This window comes from Mustela nivalis, assembly GCF_964662115.1.
Source record: "Mustela nivalis genome assembly, chromosome: 6".
In the NCBI taxonomy this organism is placed as follows: domain Eukaryota; kingdom Metazoa; phylum Chordata; class Mammalia; order Carnivora; family Mustelidae; genus Mustela; species Mustela nivalis.
The window spans coordinates 11,265,265-11,286,230 of NC_139025.1; the positions used below are offsets into that span (position 1 = coordinate 11,265,265).

The 20,966-nt window shown below is 40.4% G+C and overlaps 1 protein-coding gene across 17 annotated transcripts in view; it reads right to left on the bottom strand.

Annotated features, from left to right (window-relative positions):
• Positions 1-20,966, bottom strand: part of UNC79 (unc-79 homolog, NALCN channel complex subunit) — a 239,117-nt gene that overhangs the window by 40,818 nt on the left and 177,333 nt on the right. For all 17 annotated transcript variants that reach the window (XM_082733281.1, XM_082733285.1, XM_082733276.1 and 14 more), the window contains 7 exons: positions 18,677-18,817; positions 16,235-16,273; positions 10,499-10,611; positions 10,325-10,410; positions 9,235-9,408; positions 5,978-6,046; positions 2,936-3,046 (listed from right to left, as the gene is read on the bottom strand). In XM_082733281.1, coding sequence (XP_082589407.1) covers positions 2,936-3,046; positions 5,978-6,046; positions 9,235-9,408; positions 10,325-10,410; positions 10,499-10,611; positions 16,235-16,273; positions 18,677-18,817 — 733 coding nt within the window. The remainder of the gene's footprint in view (positions 1-2,935; positions 3,047-5,977; positions 6,047-9,234; positions 9,409-10,324; positions 10,411-10,498; positions 10,612-16,234; positions 16,274-18,676; positions 18,818-20,966) is intronic.

Sequence of the window (20,966 nt, forward strand, 5' to 3'; positions counted from 1 at the left end):
ATACCCTTTCAAGGGTTCTGACTTTCTACTGGGGATGACTCAGAGCCAGCTCCAAGCCTGAAACAGTCCCAAGACCTTCTCTGTGTGGGCTTCAAATCACAAGCCACTGAGGATAATTGGTGCAGACACTGTGGAACAGAGTATGGTATTTCCTCAAAAAATTAAAAATAGAAATACCATAAAATCCAGTAATTCCACTACTGGGTATTTACCCAAAGAAAACAAAAACACTAATTCAAAAAGATATATGTACCCTTATATTTAGTGCAGTATTATTTACACTAGGCAAGATATGGAGCAACACAAGTGTCCACTGATAAATGACTGAATAAACAAGATGGACACATACACATTGGAATATTACTCAGCCATGAAAAAAATGGAATCTTGCCATTTGAGACAACACAGATAGAACTAAAGGGTTTTAGGCTAAGTGAAACATGTCGGGCAGAAATACCAAGTGCCACATAATTTCCCTTATATGTGGAATATGAAAAACAAAACAATCAAAAAACAGACTCTAAAATACGGAGAACAAACTGCTGGTTGCCAGAGTGGAGAAGGGTGAGGGGATGAATGAAACAGATAAAGGAGATTAAAAGATATAAATTTCCAGTTATATAAATAAGTAATAAGATGAAAAGTGCAGCATGGAGAATAGAGTCAATAATATTGTTGTTGGGGGCGCCTGGGTGGCTCAGCCGCTGCCTTCGGCTCAGGTCATGATCCCAGGGTCCTGGGATCGAGCCCCACATCGGACTCTCTGCTCAGCAGGGAGCCTGCTTCCTCCTCTCTCTCTGCCTGCCTCTCTGCCTGCTTGTCATCTCTCTCTGTCAAATAAATAAATAAATAAATCTTAAAAAAAATAATAATATTGTTGTTGTAATTGTGATGATGTTATTGTAATGACGTTGTATGATGACAGATATATTTAAGCATTAAGTAATGTATAGAATTGTTCAATTGTTCAATCAATATGGTGTACACCTGAAATTAACATAACATTGTATGTTGATTAAAATAAATGTAAATAAACTAAAATAAATAAACTAAAAATGTATAACTCAACTAAAAATAAATAAATAAAATTAGATATATGCAAATCTAAGCAACAAAACTTGAGCCACTAAGCTCCTAAGACAAGTAACTCCCCCACCTCAAGACTGCTACGGTATCAGCTTATATGCTTACCACTCTGGTTCTCAATTTCTTCTCCAATTTTGTACCTTTCACTTTTACAATCATGTTCATTACATTTTGTCCAGCATTTCTATCCTTTCAGGTGAGACAGTTTTCAACTATCTAGACGGCCAGATTGCCAGGAAGAAAATTCTCCAAAGCCCTTACTTTTCCATGCCTTTTCTCTTGATTAAATAATGGAGAAGGCTCAATTAGACAGTGTTCTTTCTTAAACTATTTCCAATAGCTTCCCATTGCCCATGAAGAAGATGGAAAGACTCCAAGACGTAAGCTTCCTACCAAAAATAGTCGTTGGAGTTGGACGACTGGGAATGGGTAGACGGCAAGAGCAAGTCAGGAGGCCACTAACATGATGACTGGTTAGGAAGGCGCTTAATGTATGATGAGTGTTCTAAACTAGGAATATCTTGACTTCAAAATAATGGAGGTCCTCTGTAATCAATCTTTGTAGTGCACAGCATGGGAAGCACACACTTATTATGGTTTTTCCTCTAAAAAAGGTATAATTTAAATACACCAAGCATAAAGAAAATTAAGAAATAAAATGACTTCTTTTCATTGAATTCGTGTATGTCTTCATTGTTTCTGATACTGTGCCTTGATCTACTGTGTACTGATCTATTGTTGTAAATGAACAACAACAACAAAAAGAAGTAAGTTCTTTTCAGTAAAGATTTGAAAGAAGAAAAAATGCTTATTTTTTGGATACTTAGAAAACATATTGTTCCGGGAAAAGTAATAATTTCTAATCAGAAAGACTAAAGAGAGGATTATCATGGAACACTTAACATGGTAGAATGGACACAGGATCATAAGAAAAAAGACAAGAGTGTTTTAAATAGAATGAAAGCCTTAATATAAAATTAGATTTTTTTTTTAATGGGGGAAAATAAAAGGCTTATACAAGTGGACAGCATGAGTAAAGGAATATTCTGAATGTTCAAGGAGGAACAACAGGAGAGGACCCCACCGAAAATAAAGTTGGAACATCTGGAAATTGGAAGAGGAACATCGCATACTGTTTTTAAGGACAGAGACGCTCCCAGTTGGCCCTGCCTTTCCATAAGGATAGCGTCTCCCAGCTCCAACAAGGCTGCTATGTGCATGGGGCAAGCAGTACTTTTCCACTTCCTCAGTAGTGGGCCAGGGGAGACGAAAGATAATGCAATAGAGAAACCATTATGAAGGCAAGATGACAAAAGATGAGATTACAATCTCAGAGGCCAAAAACCCAGAACTGGGGAGACAGACAAGTGATGAGAATTAAGGAGCACTCTAAGGGATTTTACAAATGACAGGCTGATATTTTTCTACTTTGGGTATGAAAATGACATGCCGTGATGGCTTGCCCACTAATCACGAGATGGTGAACTTGAAAAGGACCTTCAGAGGTCATTTAGACCACCTGCTCATTTCATTTACAATATCTCTTCTCTTCTAAATCATATGACCCTCATTTCTCCAAATGTGCATATGTGAGGTACTATATATATATATATATGGAAACGCTCTATGCAAATATATATATATATATTCCAATATACAAATATATATATATATATATATATATATATATATATATATATATATATTCCAATGATACTTATTAGACCTCAGTAAACTGCTCAGGTTTAACTATACTGACAGGATTAACCTAACAAGCATTGACATTGTTTAGAAACAATGTTCCTGACAGTTTCCAGTTTCCAGGGAACAAACATGTAGGCAAGCTTACCTTTGTGAAAGCTCGGTAACAAAGACCACACACCTCCACCAGGTAGGCCAGAGTGAAGACAGAGTTCTGAATCACAAAGCTGAGCAGTTTTGAAAATGGCTCCAACAGACTCTGCAATGAGATTGGGGCCAAATAAAATCAATTGTTGATTCTTTCATTAAAAAAAAATGTCTTAAAATCTTCTGGTACTTTAACTAATGGGATCATTCTTTCATTTAAAATCTGCTTCCTGGTAGTTATGAAGCAACTCTGTTGGTCTAACAAGAACAGAACCGGGCCTTCAATGCCTTAAAAAGCAAGATTTAATCATTTTATTGCTCCAAAAAGAAATCCATTTTCCCAGGTGGCATCCTTTATAAACCTTATCACCGTCAATCCTAACCTCATGTCCACCCCGAGCAATCAAGACGCTGTGAGATTTGTATGAGGACTTTCCATTCTATTTCTCAGAATCTGTAGGTATCAATGGGCTCCTCCATCCAGCTCCTCCAAAACCTGTCATCTCTGTTCAACAGCACAAACCATCCTGCATGTAAGTCCGAAGCACAATTAGCTTAGATAAAACTTATCCCGACCCAGCTTCCTGCCAGTGTTTATCACGAAGGTCCAGCTTTGGTTTCTCCATCTGAATCCCACCCATAAAGGATCAGTTTTAGATCCATCTGCTCTCTAAAGTCATTTAGAAACATTTATTGAGCACCTACTAAGTGTCAGGCAGAGCTGGGTGCTTTTATATAGTTTATCTTGTTCAAATTTCTTATGACAATCCTGGAGAGACAGTTTGTTATAACAGTTAATGACACAAGCTCATGATTCCACACAATTATTTTCAAACTCTAGCTCTCAGTGACCTGGAATAAGTGATTCAGTCTCTCCACACTTAGTTCTCTCCTCTGTAAAAACAAGGCTAGGCAGGACCTCCACCTCATTAGTGTTGCTGTGGGCAATCGGGGAGGTAATGTAGGTAAAGCACTTGGAGGCAGTGAGTGCTCCCTCTGACCTGCATCAAACTCTGGAGCTCGCCTAAGGCCATACTGCTCTTGAATAGAATTCAAATCCAAATTCCAGGGCAATTTTCCAAAGGCAGAACTGCTCTTTAAGGAAGACAGAATTTTAATTGGGCTCCAAAAGACTTCCATGCCATGATTTCCACTACTTCTCAACCTCCGCAGTCCTGATGGTCTGGATTATAAAAGTAAACATGCTCAGCGTGCAAAGGTTGGCTCTACAGGAAAGTACAGATAAGGAAGTAAAAGTCTGTCACCCCACCACCTCGTGATAGCACTTTACATATCTCCCTTCCTGCTGCACTCCAGTTTACCTCGTTGAAATTATGTGCATATGCAATCCTACATTTTGTCAATTTCATTGTTAACCTAAGAAATCTCCAAAACGATTTAGTTCTTCATAATCATCCATTTTAATAGCCACAAATGTCACATTTCATTATAAATAACATTCCAATAAATATGTTTTGTCTGAAATTTGTATTTTCATTTTCTTCCTTAGAAGATATCCCAGAAAAAGAATGATTAAATCAAAGGATATGAAAGTTGGGGGGAGGTGCTTTTTCCTTACTGATCCAAAAATGAACTTGTTCCATGTTAGTTGGCCCAAGAATAAGAATTCTTTTTGTTGTTGTTGTTTCTATTCCCAACAGAAACCTGTGTAGCACTTTCTATATAAAAACTCTTAAAGGAACCCTTTGAAATAGTACTGCTGATTTAGTATTCTTTGTTTTATATAAACACTGTTGCCTTGAAATATTGATGATGGATGAATGGTGACAGGACTGTATCTCCAGTTGGTTATATAATGTATCTTTATTCATCTAAAAAAGGAACCTGGATTCACACCCAGATAGAAACTTGTTCTTCTATCCAGCAAAGCAACATAGTGATGGGGCAATATGGTACAACAGAAAAATCAGGGAACTTGGAGTCAAAGGATCTATGTTCAAGTGTCAAACCTTCCACTAACGAGCTGTGTAATCTTGGCCAAGACAATGCATCTCTCTGAGCCTGTGTCCTTAGCTTTAAATGATCAAATTAAACCAAATGATCTCTTTGCAACTTTCCTGCATAAACTATTCATTTATGAAAGCACCGTCAAGGTATAAAGTTATTGGGGATGTGGCTTCTTGGTATTGAACTAGCAGTTATAAGCTACTGCTATACAGACTATTACATCGTTGTATATAACACAGCCCAGAAACACTGTATATAACACAGCCCAAGAATGAGGTGAATGAAACGCAGAGCTGGCCTTCATGAAGCTCACAGTCTCACTGGGGAGACTTTCATACAACGTAAGTGTTAGTATAGAGAGCTCTATCAAGTATTGTGGGGTCTGACATAGGAGAAAGTTGCTTCAGAGCATTCCAATTCACTTTTTTAATTTAAATGGGATTCAGATTCTCATCTGGAAGAATGAGAAAGAGTTCACCTCAGCAACAAAAGCATAAAGCATTTCAGGCAGAGGAAATGGCCGAAGCCAAGGCAAGGAAATATGAAATTAAATAAGATTATAAACATAAAGCAGTTAGCATAATGCCTGCCATATGGTAAGTGCTCAACAAACAGCGGGTGTTGTTTTGATGATAATGAGGATGATTCCAGAAGAAGGCAGGAGGCATGGGGGAGGGGACAAGTAGCCAAAGCCGACATTAGAAAGGTAGGCCGGCAAATTAATGAAGTCCCTTCTTTATGCCACATTAAGGAATTTGGACACTCTCCTAAAAGAAATGAGAGGCGATCAAAGATGTTTAAGCAAGGAACCAGGGCAGGAAAGTCTGTGTTTGGAAGGATCACCTAGATCATAGAGGACGGACTGGTGACCACAGCCCAGGACAAAGAGGGCCGATTGTAAAAATGAGATTGTGATGTATTAGAACTCTTCATACTAGACACTTTCACCATGTTCGAAAGTGAAACATTCAGTACACAGTAACTATTTCTTCAGTATTACTACATGTCTGTGTTTTTAGGTTAAAAAATAACAAAATAAGCAATGGGTTGTTTTTCTGGAACATACAATACATACCCTTGTGGCATTGGTAGAGGGTATCTTCAAGAGGCAAATCATAATTCTCAAGCTGGAATCTAAAGAACACTGTGAACAAATATGAAGAGAGTAAAAGTCAGTACCCTTCTTTTTTTTTTTTTAAAGATTTTATTTATTTGACAGAGAGAGAGAAATCACAAGTAGGCAGAGAAGCAAGCAGAGAGAGGAGAGGAAGCAGGTTCCCTGCAGAGCAGAGAGCCCGAGGTGGGGCTTGATCCCAGGACCCTGGGATCATGACCTGAGCTGAAGGCAGAGGCTTCAACCCACCGAGCCACCCAGGCGCCCCAGTACCCTTCTTAATATATCTTTTGCTTCATGTATTTTTTATAAGCCTTTATTTTAGGGGGAAAAAGGTCTCAAATATAGCTGCCTCCTTAGTTTTCTATGTCATATATTGATGTTGAAAAAATCATTCTCAGGTTAAAAAAAACTTAATTAAACTGTTAATTAAATAATTTAAATAACTAAATAATTAAGCATAGCACCTAAATTATTTCTCAGATATATTCTTAAAATTAAATCAGACAGAGAGATGGATAAAGAATTGAACAGATGGATGTATGGATGATGGATGGATGGATGAATGGATGGACAGACTGACAGATAAATGGGTAAGTGGATATCAACTATGTCCAACTCTAAAGAGATACACTAATTTATCAAAGGCCATGTTCCAGGGGGAAAAAAAACTACTCAGATCTATTTAAAACCATCAGGCTTATTAGTCCAAATAAAAACCAGTCTCATCTGCCCTTCCTTTGCTACTGAAAGACATGACAAAAACCTTCAAAAAAAAAAAAAAGCAGTAAAACTTCTACAAGAAAAAAATTATGCCTCTCAAATCTGTTAGAGTTGTATGTGGGCAACATTCTACATCAAATGTACTTTTTAAATTGAATGTACTGGTGGTGGTGGCGGGGCAGGGGGAATGTTACAACAAAAATAAGCAATATTATTTAACATTGTAAACATATCACAATAGCAGGTTATAGTTGATTCTCTGTAGCTGTGCATCATACTAACTTTTGAAGATAGCAAATTAAGCCAGTGGTTCTCCAAGTATAGCTGGTGATCTCGCAGCTTGAATTACTTAGAAATTTGTGAGAGAACGCAGATCCTCAGGCTAAACTCCCAGTGCATCAGAAACTCTCAGTATCAGGCCCAGCAATCCTGCTTTCAGCAAGTCCTGCCGGAACACTGACCCACACTGCAGACTGAGAGCCAGTTCTCTGAACTGATGAGAACAAACCACAGAAGGCTTTTCAACGGCTCCCTGCTTTCCCCAGAGAGTAAAAACAAAGCAGAAGACGATCAGAGGCAGTGCCCAGATTGGATCTAGCAGGGCCAGTTTTTACATGAATTCTGAAAGCTTTTTACAGGTAGCTTGTAAGCGTACTATTGGTCTATTTAATCTGTTCAATACCCGCCAGAGTTCATGTGACATTTACATTGCTTTAAAGCAGGGGCTGAAGACTGGCTGTTTGTAGGGTCCCCACGGTATTTTAAAAATCAGGAAATATCATCTTCAAAACCATGGGAAGAGAGCAATAGTAGGCCTGCATTACCACACGACAACTGGGTGGCGGGTTGTAGCACATGTTAGAAGGGACTCGTTAGACGCAGACTCGTTAGAAGGGACTGGTGCTTCCCGTTTCTCAAGGGTCTTGGTTCTCTGTATTATCTTAAATCACTCCACTCATTAACCTTGCAGTCAAGGTCCCTATGGGCAGGACTGATAGTCACAAATGAGGCTTACCAGTTGTTTGGTGGCGACAAGGGTTCCAACTGGCCAGTGATCAAGTTAAATATTTAACTTAATATAAAAGTTAAACATTTTGGTTCTAGCATCCACCTATAGGCATTTGAAATTGCCATGCCTAACCTATCTTCTCTCCAAGTATGTAGCGTTAAGCAGTGAGTAGCCCTGAGTGGCTCTTGGTTGGAGGGAGGTTCTATGGGGCCATGTTAAAAATGCATCACTTGATTTCCTGCAGGTATATGTATGGTATCTATATACATACACGGTTTCTAAGTACAGTGCTAAACCTCTTTCTTTGGATTTATTCATCGACTCAAGCTTGGCAAGCAGACACGACCACAGGATGTGAGAGACGGTAAAGATCTCAGTATTCCCGCTTTTCGTGGGAACTTTAAACTCCAAGAAAACAGCACACATCAAGCTAAGGGTCCCTGAAGTACCCTTACAGACCTTATTTTGGGATCATATATTCCAAATTTGCTAATTTGAAAAAGGGCATTATCAAGGGTGGTTCGTCTTTATAAAACATTTTTCGTACACGCAATACTCATTTCAGAAATAGTGCTGCCAACATGTAACTTCACTCGTCAGATCAACAAGTGATTGATTTTATTGTGAGTTGATTATTTCTGCAATCTGCATAAAGCGTAAAAAGCTTGTGGAGCAAATGAGGCTCAGAGACATAGAAATAGCCACTACCAGTCACCTCCTTTCTCCCTACCACGCACTGAATGCCTTCAATTTACCCCTACCATAGAAGGATTCTAGGAGTCTGTCAGTGGAACAGATACTGAACCAGGAGTCAAGAGACTTGAGTTTTAATCCTCACAACGCCATCACCTCTCTGAATTTGCAGCCCCCCCAATCTGGAAAATGGGGGCATTGGAATGGGATAGTTTTTATAGGTCTCTTCCAGCTTTTATAGTATAGAGTTCTGCTTTTGCATTCAATGGGCTCATGTTGAAAATGTTCCTTAGGTTACCAGATTCACAGCTAGGTAATTCATGTGTATTCTTGGAGGATGGTAGGGTGGCTCCAGTGGGGGGCTGGTGATGGTAAAGCAGCCACACAGAAATACAGTATCAACTTGGTCTTTTAAGTACTTTATTCACAAACACATAAACAGTCACCTCCCTTTAAATAGTTCTCTGAAACTTAGCTTTACATTGTATGTCTAGCCTCCTTTTAGACAAAACTATGCTTTTATTTACTTAGACATTTATTGAGAAATATTTCCATAATCTACTAATATCTAATTTTTTTAAATGAACTGAAAAACATGAAATCACTGTGTCAAAATGCCTACTGCATACTGCTGTAGGTTTGTACCATTTCGAGAGCACAACCTACATAGTACTCTGTCCTTGGTGCCTAACAGAGATTCTGTAAGCCCTTTATCAAACACTGAATCTTTCTGAGCAGATGGTTGGCAAAACGTAAGATCCTAATCGAAATTGAAATCCCGGACTCAGCTTACCTTCAAGGGCAAGACACAAGGCAACTTGGCAAAAAATGTCTGAAACTGGTTGCTGATGGTGGTCCAGAGGCTGCTAGGCGAATCCATGGGCAAAGCTTCCATGAAGGTAGCAATGTTTTCCAAACAGCGTATCATAGCACCCCCTGCTGGTAAATTCTTTTTGTTATTTAGACCCTAAAAACACAAAAGCATAGGCAATCAACTGCTGAAACAATGTGGGGATTCAGATAGCTGTTTGTCGAAGATCAGTCTTAAAAATCACATATTCACGGTTTAAACATGTGTCGTGTGTCTACACAGGCTATTCATTGTAATTGGCAGGAAGAGTACAGAGAAGAATCAACAAATTCAGACACACTTGGGAAAAATTGTGACCTTTAATTCCGTGAGAGAAGGAGAAATGCGAGCAAGAAATAAGGAACATCTTTTAAGGATTTGCAGTTAGCGTGGTTAGTGGCTAAGAACACACAATGAATGATGCTTGCTGGAAACTCTGCTGGCCAAAGCCTGAGCATAATGACTACAGAAGCAGGAAAGTCTCTAGGGCCACCTGTCAACCCTCCAAGCCAAGTGACAGAGATAATAAGCATGGGAACAAATATATGAACCCAAGCATTGTGACACAACGAATAAGCAGTGGACCCGAGAATTGAATTCAAGTCTCGTGATGGAACAAAGATGCAGGACTCGAATCCAATCCTCATGATACAAGAAATAAGCAGGAAGCTGAGACTTGATTCCAAGTCTCGTGATACACTGTGCGCCGCTCTACCCACAGCAACTTCTGAGAGCCTGAATGTTCAACGGAAGTGAGTGTGCTTAGCAGTTGCCTATCCACCCCTGAGCTGAGGGTGTCCAGAAGCTTTAAATAAATAGTAAATCCACACAAAACAGCCATATCCCATGGACACACTTCTGTGCATTGGCAACTTTTATTTCAAATTAATTTTAAGCATTTAAATTATTTGAGATGAATTTGACATCTTTGTATGTAACATAAATTTAGTTTTTAAATTAAATGACTGAATTAATTCCTCAGCCGTGACTTCAGGAAGGGCGGGGCTTAGAGGTGTCCTCAAAGCGAACCTACCTCCAGGAGCTGACTGAGAGCAGCAATAGAGCTCAGTTCATTGAAGTCCATCAGAGATGTGGCTAAGGTCCGTAAAAAAGTCCCATCTGGAAAGTCAACAGTCAGATTTAGTGGTGTTTGGGCTTCAGCAAGCGGGCACGTTTGTGGTAGCTGGATTCCCCGTGGAGGAATTACCTTTGATAGTGCTCTGGAACAGCTGTGGGAAGATGCCGTTGGGGGCCAGCTGATGGAAGATGCAGCGCAGGAACTGCTTGGCCACCCCCGCGGCGTTGCCAGGAACCATCATGCTGGGGTCGCACAGGGAGAGAAAAGATAGGGACTCATGGAGCACCCAGCATGAGTTTAGGTTTTTCTGAACCTCCTTTTTTAGAGGTCAGGCACTGACACATCGATCCTCTTAGGGAAGATCTCCCTGTCATTTTCATCAGTGAGATGAAATATTGTAGTTACACAGAGTCCCTGTTAACAATAAGTTTCTAGAAAGAGAGAACCAGGACATGTCAGAGTGGCCCCCAACTAATGAATTCGAGCCACCCAAGTACAGATGAGCCTTCTGACACCCAGACAGAAAAGGTGACCTGCGAAGGCTCCAAGTCCAGAACACGGTAGAGTCAGGACGAAACTCAGGATGAGATTATCAGCAAGACCTGCCCAGAAAGTGTCATTAGCTATGAGAGAGCTGATCTGGGGGAGGGGGGGAATGCAGGGAGGGAGATGTTCATAGCTATTGGGAGATAGGAGAACTCTTCTTGGAGCACCTTGAGCGAGTACTTGTAAAAAGGAGAAGGCTTTCATCTATGCAGTTCCGCACCATCTCTGCTGGTCAAAAGAGGGAGCCAAGAAATGATTATGCCTCCCTGAGACCAAAGCATCAGGAAGGATGTTCCAGAGGTGATCAGGGAGTGAACTAACAGGAAGAAAGCAGAAATCAAAGAGTCCAAATAGGTGAATGGCAAGAAGTCCTCTTACCTAGACCATTTGACTACGTTATGTCTCCCCCGAAATGCTGATTCAAAACTGTAGGTCAAAAACATTTCTTCATGCAACTTTGACACCAAACTCACACAAAGTCTTTCAACAATTAGGGAAGGAGGGAACTCTTCCCACCTTATTTTATGATGCTAGCATAGCCCTAAAACTAACATCAGATAAAGACAAAACAAAAAGCAAAGTCACAAGAAAACCAAAGCAAGAGGGAACAAAAAAAGAAATGAAAACAAAAACAAGACAAACCAGCAGTCCTCATGGACACTGAATCCAACTATAGATAAAAAGGATGATGGTCCATGACCGAATAGAGTTTATCCCAGGAACATAAGAAAGACGTAATATTCAAAATCCCATGAATGGAATTCAATATATTAAATAATAAAGGGAAAAACCATATAGTTATTTCAGTAAATATTGAAAATGCATCTGATAAATTTTACATCCATTCATGATAAAATTACTCTCAGCAAACTAGAAACAGAGAAAACATCCTTAGACCAGTAGAGAATCTATGAACACCTACAGCAAACAAAATTAATGGTGAAATACTAAAGACTTTTCTGTAGCATCTTTATTATTGTACTGGAGGTCCTAGCCATTGCAATATGACAACAAAAACATAAAAATTGGAGAAAAGGAAAACTCACTATTTATAGAAATTATTTTTTTTACATACAAATGCTTTTAGATTCCAAGAAATCTTTAAAAGCAACTACAACAACTAGTAAGTGAACCCAGCTTCCTACAATGTTAATATAGAAATTCAACTGCATATTCATATTCCAGCAGCAGAAAGTTAGAAAATGAAATTCTTAAAAATTCCACTTACATTGGCATTAAAATACCCAAAATTCTTGGGAATAAATTTAACAAAAGATGTACAAGACCTCTGCACTAAAAACCAAAGAACACTGCTGAGAACAACAACAACAACAACAAAAATGGAATGAAATGAGAATATATTACTATATTCATGAATTGAAAGATTCAGTATTTTAATGCGGTTGACCATCCCCAATATTGTCTCAGTACAATCCCAACAGGCTCCCTGCCCAAACTGTGAAGCTTATTCAAAAATGTACATGGAAATTTGGTAAATCTAGAATATCTAAATCCATCTTCTTAGAAAAAATGAGCAAATTTGGAAGATTCATAATCTTGGACCTCAAGATTTATTAAATAGCTACAGTAATCAAGACAGTGTGGTGCCAGCTTACGGATTAACATATCGATAGATGGAACAGGATAGAGAGCCTCGAAATAGATCAACCCAAATACCATTATTTGATTTTAACATACAACAAAGTGATCCAGTGGGGAAAGGGAAAGTCATTTTTTTCTTAACAGTGCTGAAATAACTAGGTTTCCACATGGGTAAAAAGGAACTTCAACCCCTACCCTCATACCATACATAAAAATTAATTTGAGAAGGATCACATAAATGCTAAATATAAATAAACTTGTAGAGGAAAAAACTGGAGACTATTTTCTTGATTTGAGGATGACTGATGACAATGGGAAGAAATAATCATCAATTTAAAAAAATTTTTAAAACACTATGGGGTACCTCAGTGGCTCAGTTGGTTAAACAAATGCCTTCAGTTCAGGTCATGATCCCAGGATCAAGCCGCACATCAGGCTGCCTGCTTAGCGGGGAGCCTGCTTCTCCCTTTCCCTCTGCCCTTCCTTGTCCTACTCCCCTGCATGTGTGGCTCTTTCTCTGTCTCTTTCACTCCTTCCTCAAATAAATAAAACCTTTTAAAAAATTTTTTAAACATTAGGTTTCATCTAAATTAAAAATATCTCATCAAAATATATATTAATAAGAGGAACAGGTAAGCCCCAGACTAGGTGAAAATATTTTCAAGATATATTTAACAAAGGACTGGTATTCAGGCAATATAAAGAAGTCCTGCAACTCAACCCAGTTAAAAATGTGCAAAAGATTTGAACAGACACTTCACAAGAGAAGATTTAGAGAGGGTCTTAAAGAGCACATGAAAAAATACTCCACAGCATTAGTCACCAGGGCAATGCAAATTTAAACTCTCATGAGATACCCACCAGGACAGCTAAAATTAAAGAGATCAACACCATCAAATTTTGGCAAGGATGTGGAACACCGAAGTCTCATGCATTACTGGTGGGGATGCCACATGGCACAACCACTTTTTGTAAGACACTGTTAGTGTCTTACAAAATCAAACACAGTTATATAATGCCACAGTTCCATCCCTCGCTATTTATCTAAGACAAATAAAAAGACTGGTTTACAAATAGGCTTGTAGAAGAATGGCCCTAACAGTTTTATCTATAATAGCCCCAAACTAGAAACAATGCAAATGTCCATCAACACGAGAATAAATAAATAAACTATGGGATAGTACCCAACTCTAAAAAGGAAATAAATGATTGATAACATGCAATGACATGAACAAATTTCAAAAACATTATGCTGAGTACAAGACGTCAGACACCCAGGAGCACATACAGTACCATTCCATTTATATGAAGCGCTATGGTAGAAAGAGAAAATCAGGCTAGTATTTGCCTATGTGGGTGGAGCTTGGGAAGATGCACGAGGAAATCTTCTGGGGGTGATAGTAATCTTCTATATCTTGACAGGGGTTTTGGTCATGCAGGGGTACACATTTGTCAGAAATCAGTAAACATAATACACATAAGGTATGTGTATTCTCTAGTATGGAAACTGTGCCTCAAAGGAAAAAAAGGCTTAAACAAAATCAAACTTTAGTGAATAACTTTGCCGAAGAATACAGGAAGTATGCTAATATCTGAAATTTACTTTGAAATGCATCCCAAACTAAACAGGAATGATGGGGTGGCAGAAGGATGGAGAGAGGGTTGGATAGGTGATAAAGCAAGTAAAATGTTCCCTGTAGGATCTACGTGATAGGAATCTAAAGTCCTTCCAACTTCACAGTATATTTAGTATTTTATAATAAAATGTTAAGGGAAGAAGTCTAAAAACTTTTCTATAAATGGGCATTTAAAAAGGAGTAAATATTCCTAAAACAAAAGTTACAAAAGTGCAGTGACAACAGCGCCACCTTACGTTTGTAGTCGCTGCTACAGCTCCGCTGCCACAGATACCCGACCCCTTGGACCTCCCAGCAAGTGCCCCTGCGGCACAAGAAGGCTATACACGGTTTCCCACTTTTATAAATGAGAAAACTAAAGCAGAGAGATAAATGTGCCCAATGTCCCAGCCAGCGCCCTACTCTCCTCTGATTTCTTCTCCCCACTGCAGCCAGAGTCACCTTTCTAGATGCTACACACATACCTCTTGCGACTTAAAAATCCTGCAACAGCTTCCCATGGCTGCTAGAAAGCCCCAAAGATTTAATATGGCTTATTGGCCCTGTATCACCTAGCAAGCCAGCCTTGCATCTCTGTGCTCTAGAAACACTGGTCTTGTCGTTGTTCCTCCTACACAATCTGTTCTTTCCCCCCTCGAAACCTGGGCAGATGCTTTTCCAGAGCTATTTGCACCCTCAAGTTCAAGTCATATCTTTCAGATCTTAGTGTAAATATCGCTTCTTAGGGGAAGCCTTTCTGTCCTTGCCCCTTGTTCCCACTACCCAGACGACACCAGATCTGCCAGCTCTCATGTGGGTCTCCCCATCTCAGTAATGGCCCAGCCACCCACCCAGCTGTTCAGGCCAAAACCTGGGCATCATGCTTGCCTTATGTCTTTCTCCCACACCCAACATCCGATCCATCTGCAAATTCTGTTGGCTCACTTTTAACAATATTTTCTGAATAGATCCTTAATGGGACCACTTCTTACTTCATTGAACCAAGTCTTTATTAATTTGTATCTGCCACTGAACGGGTCTCCACGCTCGCCTCCCTGTTTCCGCCCTGACCTGCTTTCCTGCATGACCTATTTCCAACACAGAAGCCAAGGGATCTTTTCAAAACACAAAGGAAGTCATGTCACTCCTCGCTCCCTGCCTCCCTCAGTAAAAGCCCAGCTCTGTATAATGTTTTCCCGGGACCTACCTGCCCTCATGCTCACCTTGTCCACTCCTCTCCTACACTTTTCCCCACTCCTTCTACCCAGCCTGCCTCCCCAAATATCCTGGACACCCTCCTGACTTATGCCTTTGCATTTGCTGTTCCCTCCGGCTGTAAACTTCTCTCTATAAACTGCCACACGGATCACTCTCCCCCCTTTTCAGATTTTGTTCAAATACCACCTCCTCAGAGAGGCTGTCCTTGACCATTATTACAGCCAAAATAACCCCCCCCCCCAAGCTGTTCCGTATCTGTTGGACGACCCTGATTATTTTGCGTAGCATTTAGCACTGAATGATACTAAATGGCATTACCGGTTCTCTCGTTTGTTAACTTGCTTATTGTCTGCCTCTGCAACTGGAATTTAAGATCCAGGAGAGTCCGGACTGGCTCCTTTGTTAATTAGTATCCTCAGTCTAGTGGTCACTCCATCAGTAATTGTTGAAGAAATGAATGTTATGGTCTCCCAGCACATTGTGTGCAGGGCCTTAAGCACTGTTTACAATGATAAGTCTGTGCAAATATTTTCATCCTGCCGGCATCCCAGATAGACCGGAGGCCCCAGGAGGGTCGGAATCATGTCCCCTTTGCCACCAATTGAAACCTAAGCACCTAGTACAGTACCTGCTACAGAGTGGCCTAAAATAAGTACTTGATGACTAAAACAAGTGAATGTATGAAAAAATAAAAATTTAAAAGTTAATGAGTGACAGCAGGCACGAATGAATGAATGAACAGAAAATGATGGAACGTTCTCTGGAACTGCAATTGAAATTAAGAACATTCCTTCCATGGTCCACACTCTGATGATTTAGAAACAGGATGAACACGCTCAGGGGACAAAAAGAAAGTGGGTTCGGACCCACTTTAGGACCTTACCTTTCTGCTTGATTAGAGAAAGTGGTGCTGGATGCCAATCTAGGAAAAGTAAACAGAGTTACATGAGTATCTTAAGTTTTCACAAAGAAATGCATGAGTACTGCACTGGGAGCCCCTGTGGCCCTGGCTCAGATGGGGAGAAGGAAAACCACTGACAATTCCACTGATTAGGGACCGAGGGCCCACTTGGTAATCAGTCTCCAGGGTTCAACTTAGCCCAGGTCCTGAGATCTGCTTTCTGCATCAAACCAGATGCTTCCACAGAGATACACAGTTAAGGTGGTTTAACGTATCACCCGGCCAAGCCACAGACTGGCCACTGCAGAGGTTAGACAGAGAACAGAGCAGTGTTTGACCCAGTCCATGTCTTTACATATGAACTCAACTCAAAATTCATTTCTTTGTACTCCACCTCTGAAATGTAACCATAAACTGCAAAAGTCTCTGTAAGACAGTAAAATAGGTAAGAAGGGTGTTTGTCAACTAATCTGTCAACAAACTGAGATGACATATTGGGAAGAGAAATGTATTAAGGAATCATTATATAAAGTAATTTTTAACAATTATATGGTTCATACACATGAAAATATTCTAAATGTATAGCAAGAAAGAGAATGTCTAAACCCGCTAAATGGGTGGGTTTAGAAAAACATGTCTCAATCAATAAGATATTGAAGAAACAAATAAGGGAAATGCTCAAGTTCATGGACCTAAGACCACAAGCGGCATGCACCCAGCCAAGAACGCATCTGGAGAGGAATGGAGGGTCCAGCAACCGCTAACACAAGACACCATTCTCAGTTGCTTTGGTTAATGACACTACAGCGAATCAATAAGCATTGACTGGCAAGTGAAATAAACTGTCATTAAGGGAGGAGCCAATGCAATCTTGATGGCTATAGCTACATAACGGGCTGGATAAATTTTAAGAGGGATCTAATTAGAGAGCAAAGTACAAAATCACAGAAAAGCTTGGGTGATAAATGCTGAGCTTACATACGCTTGGAACACCCTGGAAATGGTTCCTGTGGGACTAACATAAATAAACTCAGTCTCTGTAAATCCACATTACCTCATCTGGAACTGATTCAGAGCCAGGGAGCCCTGAATCAGGTGACTGCTGAACCTGTTTCCTGGTAGGTCTGGTAATCTGGCTTGGGTTGCTAAGGGCTGTGGCAGCTGCTTTAAAACCCCGCCCCCCCTTCCCGCCTCCCCATCTCTTGCCAGACTAGCCAAAGGAGGTAGAGATCTAAATATATGTATATATAAGCAGGCAAAAATACATCTGCTACTGTTTTGCCTTTTACTTATCTTCAAAACTCACACCTTTTCATCCTAACAGCTAGAAGTGCCTGAACACAGTTTCTTCTTGCTTATGTTAAACAAAAACAAAATAAAACCCCTCTCTATATCGACTACAACTTAGATCAGTTCTTTCAAGGAGATGGTAACAGATCAGAACAATAATTCTATCTGTCCTAAATCTGAAAAGTATTGACAGTAAGAATTGTGGCCTTGCATTAATAAAAACTCTCAGTTCCACAAGCTGGTCCGTTTACTCCACGATTGCTATGATTAGGTTAAAATCTAGGACTGAAATAAAATACTTCATCTTTTCTTCTCCCTCCATCACCCACTGTTCATCCCTGCACAATGGCTATTTATAGGTATTCAAGGTGGTAGAGTTATACCCCAGCTCTGTGCTGGGACAGATGGAACGAAGCCCATTCATGCGGAATTTCGTCCAGTCCTCTCCTATCAATTATGCACACCAGGACTACAGTTTGTTCCTGAATTTGAACTTTACATATACCCATGAAATACATCCCTTTCTTTCTCATGTCCTATCCACTAAATGGAATTTTCTTAATGTGAAGTAGTTAAGTCTAATCTCCCCTCAGTCTGGCTTAAAGCCCTGTTCCCAAAATAGGTCTGCCCTTTCCTTTTCTGAGTCAGAAGGATGAAACTATACTCCATCTTCCCCTCCCAGGACAATGCCTCAGGACTGCAAGATGCTTAGAGAATCTATCTTAAAACCGGTAAAGAGAGATAATAATATCTAAATCTTATAAATAGTAGTATCTAAAAATAACATCTAAAATTTGTAAACCATTGAACTGTGAAAGGTGTACCGTTCTGAGTACTGTCCCACACATTAACCCAAGTAACAACTGAGAGGAACCAAGAATAGTTTTCGTAGTGCGGTTTCCTCTAGCTTCATTCTGACACTGTGACCTTGTGACCCATGACCCGACACAGCTGGGGAATTCAACCAGAAGTTTGGTCCATTCCATTTTTAAAATGAGTCTGAGCTGATCCCACAAATATCAGACATCTATAAGGTTACAGAATGTTTTACTTTTGAACTGATAGCTTTTATGTCAAGGTATAGAAGGCATAAGGCTCCTCCTTACTTCCAAACAGAACCAAAGCACTACTCACCTTCCCACGGACTGCATAATATCCAGCAGCAGTGGGGCTGCCAGGTCTGGGCTTAAATGAATGAACGTGGAGAGGACCACGATGGCCAGCCCCAGGGTTTCCTCATCATATTCCTCAAGAATGGCCCCACAGTCATGGCATCTGCAAAGAAAACAGAGGAATGCTGTCCACGAAAGCCATGAATGGTTTCAAGATACAACAAAGTATATAAAGCCAATTCTCAGGAGTCTTGGAAAAGTCCCCTGAAGGAGGTCCATGGCCCCACTGTCAGAGAACATAAGGGACTCCAATGCCACCCTCCCCCTAGACACAAAAACAGCACAGAGGGCAGAGATCAGGAAGGTTCTTTAAGTCACTGAAAACGTCCAACTCACAACTGTCTGGCCTCTATGGACATGAATCATTGGTCCCTTCTACAGGGACTGCCAGTCGGACTCACAGTTTGAAACTTCTGGTTAAGGGATTTTAGGCATGTAAAATTATTGCTAGGGATAGTCAGTAACTAGATTTTTTTTTTTTCATTTGTTGAAATTAAACATGAAAAATGCCTGGACACAAATGGAAGCTTTCCTACGCTCTCGAATTGAAAAGTATCCTATTTGTGGGTGAGACACGGGATACTTCAGCCAGGAGAACATTCTAGAAAGCCTGGGGAGTCTGGATTCCAGCCTCTTCCCTCTCACTCACTCAGATCAGAATTAGGAACTCACCGCACCTACTGAGTATAATAGGAGAAGACATAGTGGCACCTGTTCTTATGCCACTTCCAACTTACTGCTCTTGGTAATATCTACTCTAAGTTCAACTTCATTCATCTCAACTGAAGCTACAGCTGGACAGCTTTATAAAGTGAAGGGATGGGGCGCCTGGATGGTTCAGTCATTAAAGCATCTGCCTTCGGCTAGGGTCATGATCCCAGAGTCCTGGGATCGAGCCCCGAATAGGGCTCCCTGCCTGGTGGGGAGTCTGTTTCTCTCTCTCCACTCCTCCTGCTTATGTTCCCTCTCTCACTGTGTCTTTCTCTGTCAAATGGATAAATAAAATCTTCTTTAAAAAAATAAATAAAGTGAAGGGGAAGTCTACCAGGAGTAGAGAGAGAACTAGAGCTAAGATCACTATTGAGAACTTCCTGTCTGGAAACTTCCCAAATACAAACACCCCTGACAATTCCACCTTTCAAAAAAAAAAAAAAAAATAGGATTCACATCTGTAAATAAAAAAGAAGAGAAATGGAGCGCACACAAAGACTGGGACTTAAAGGAGGACACAGAATGGGGACATTGTACAGAAGGAGGAGCCAAGAAGAGGCCTCCCCACACAGCTCAGTGCTCCCCGCGTGGAATTTCCACGGTAAGGAATGTCTTCAAGGCGGGCTCCTTCACTTCTTCAGGAATGGCTGATGCTGGGGGCCCGCTGCATAGATCCTCCCACCAGCCCCTCGTACCTGTATCACGAGCCTACCCACCGCGTCACCAGGAAGTCTCCCTGGCCCAAAGAGATCTCTCCCAACTGGAAATCCCACAAATCTTATTCATTATTTTACTCAGTACTCAAGCATTTGTGTGCCAGGAAATGTACAGGGAACTCAGAGTTTCAAAGACAGAAGAAAGGGTCCCAGTCCCTAAGGCACTCACAACCTATATGTGTAAACAATAACACAATTAAAATACAATGTGTAGGTGGTAGAACACAAAGACATAGTAAATACTATGGAAACTTGGTGTATGGTATGACTAATTCTGCCTTGTGTACTCAGGGAAATTTTGCCTTCAGCTGGGTCCTGAAGCATGACTAGGAGTTCGCCAAGCAGAGAAAGTGAAGAGAGAAGGGCACCTATACAATCACAGCAGAGAGAGCACAGGCATGTTCTGGAGAAGGTGCAGGCACTGGGGCCAGAGCTCCTGGTGAGGAGAGGGAAGGCCATACCTTCACAAGCTAAAGGGCCTTTTATCATAAGCAAAGGCATTTGGACTTTATCCTATAAGAAATCTGGGGATACCGAAGGCTAACAAACCTCAAAGTGACATAACCAGTTTGAGACTCAGAGAAAGAGCTCTGCTGGCAGGATGGGAATGAGAATCAAGTCTCCATACTTAATTCCATCCTCACAATTTGAAGCTTCTAATAATCAGTAAGTGGCTATGATTTGCATCTGTCCAAACTGAGAAAGGAATGTGCCTTGGCATAAATAGAAGCTGGCCATAGAACAATATGACGTTTCTTTTCCATTTTTTTTTTAAGATTTTATTTATCTATTTGACAGAGAAAGAGATCACAAGTAGGCAGAGCA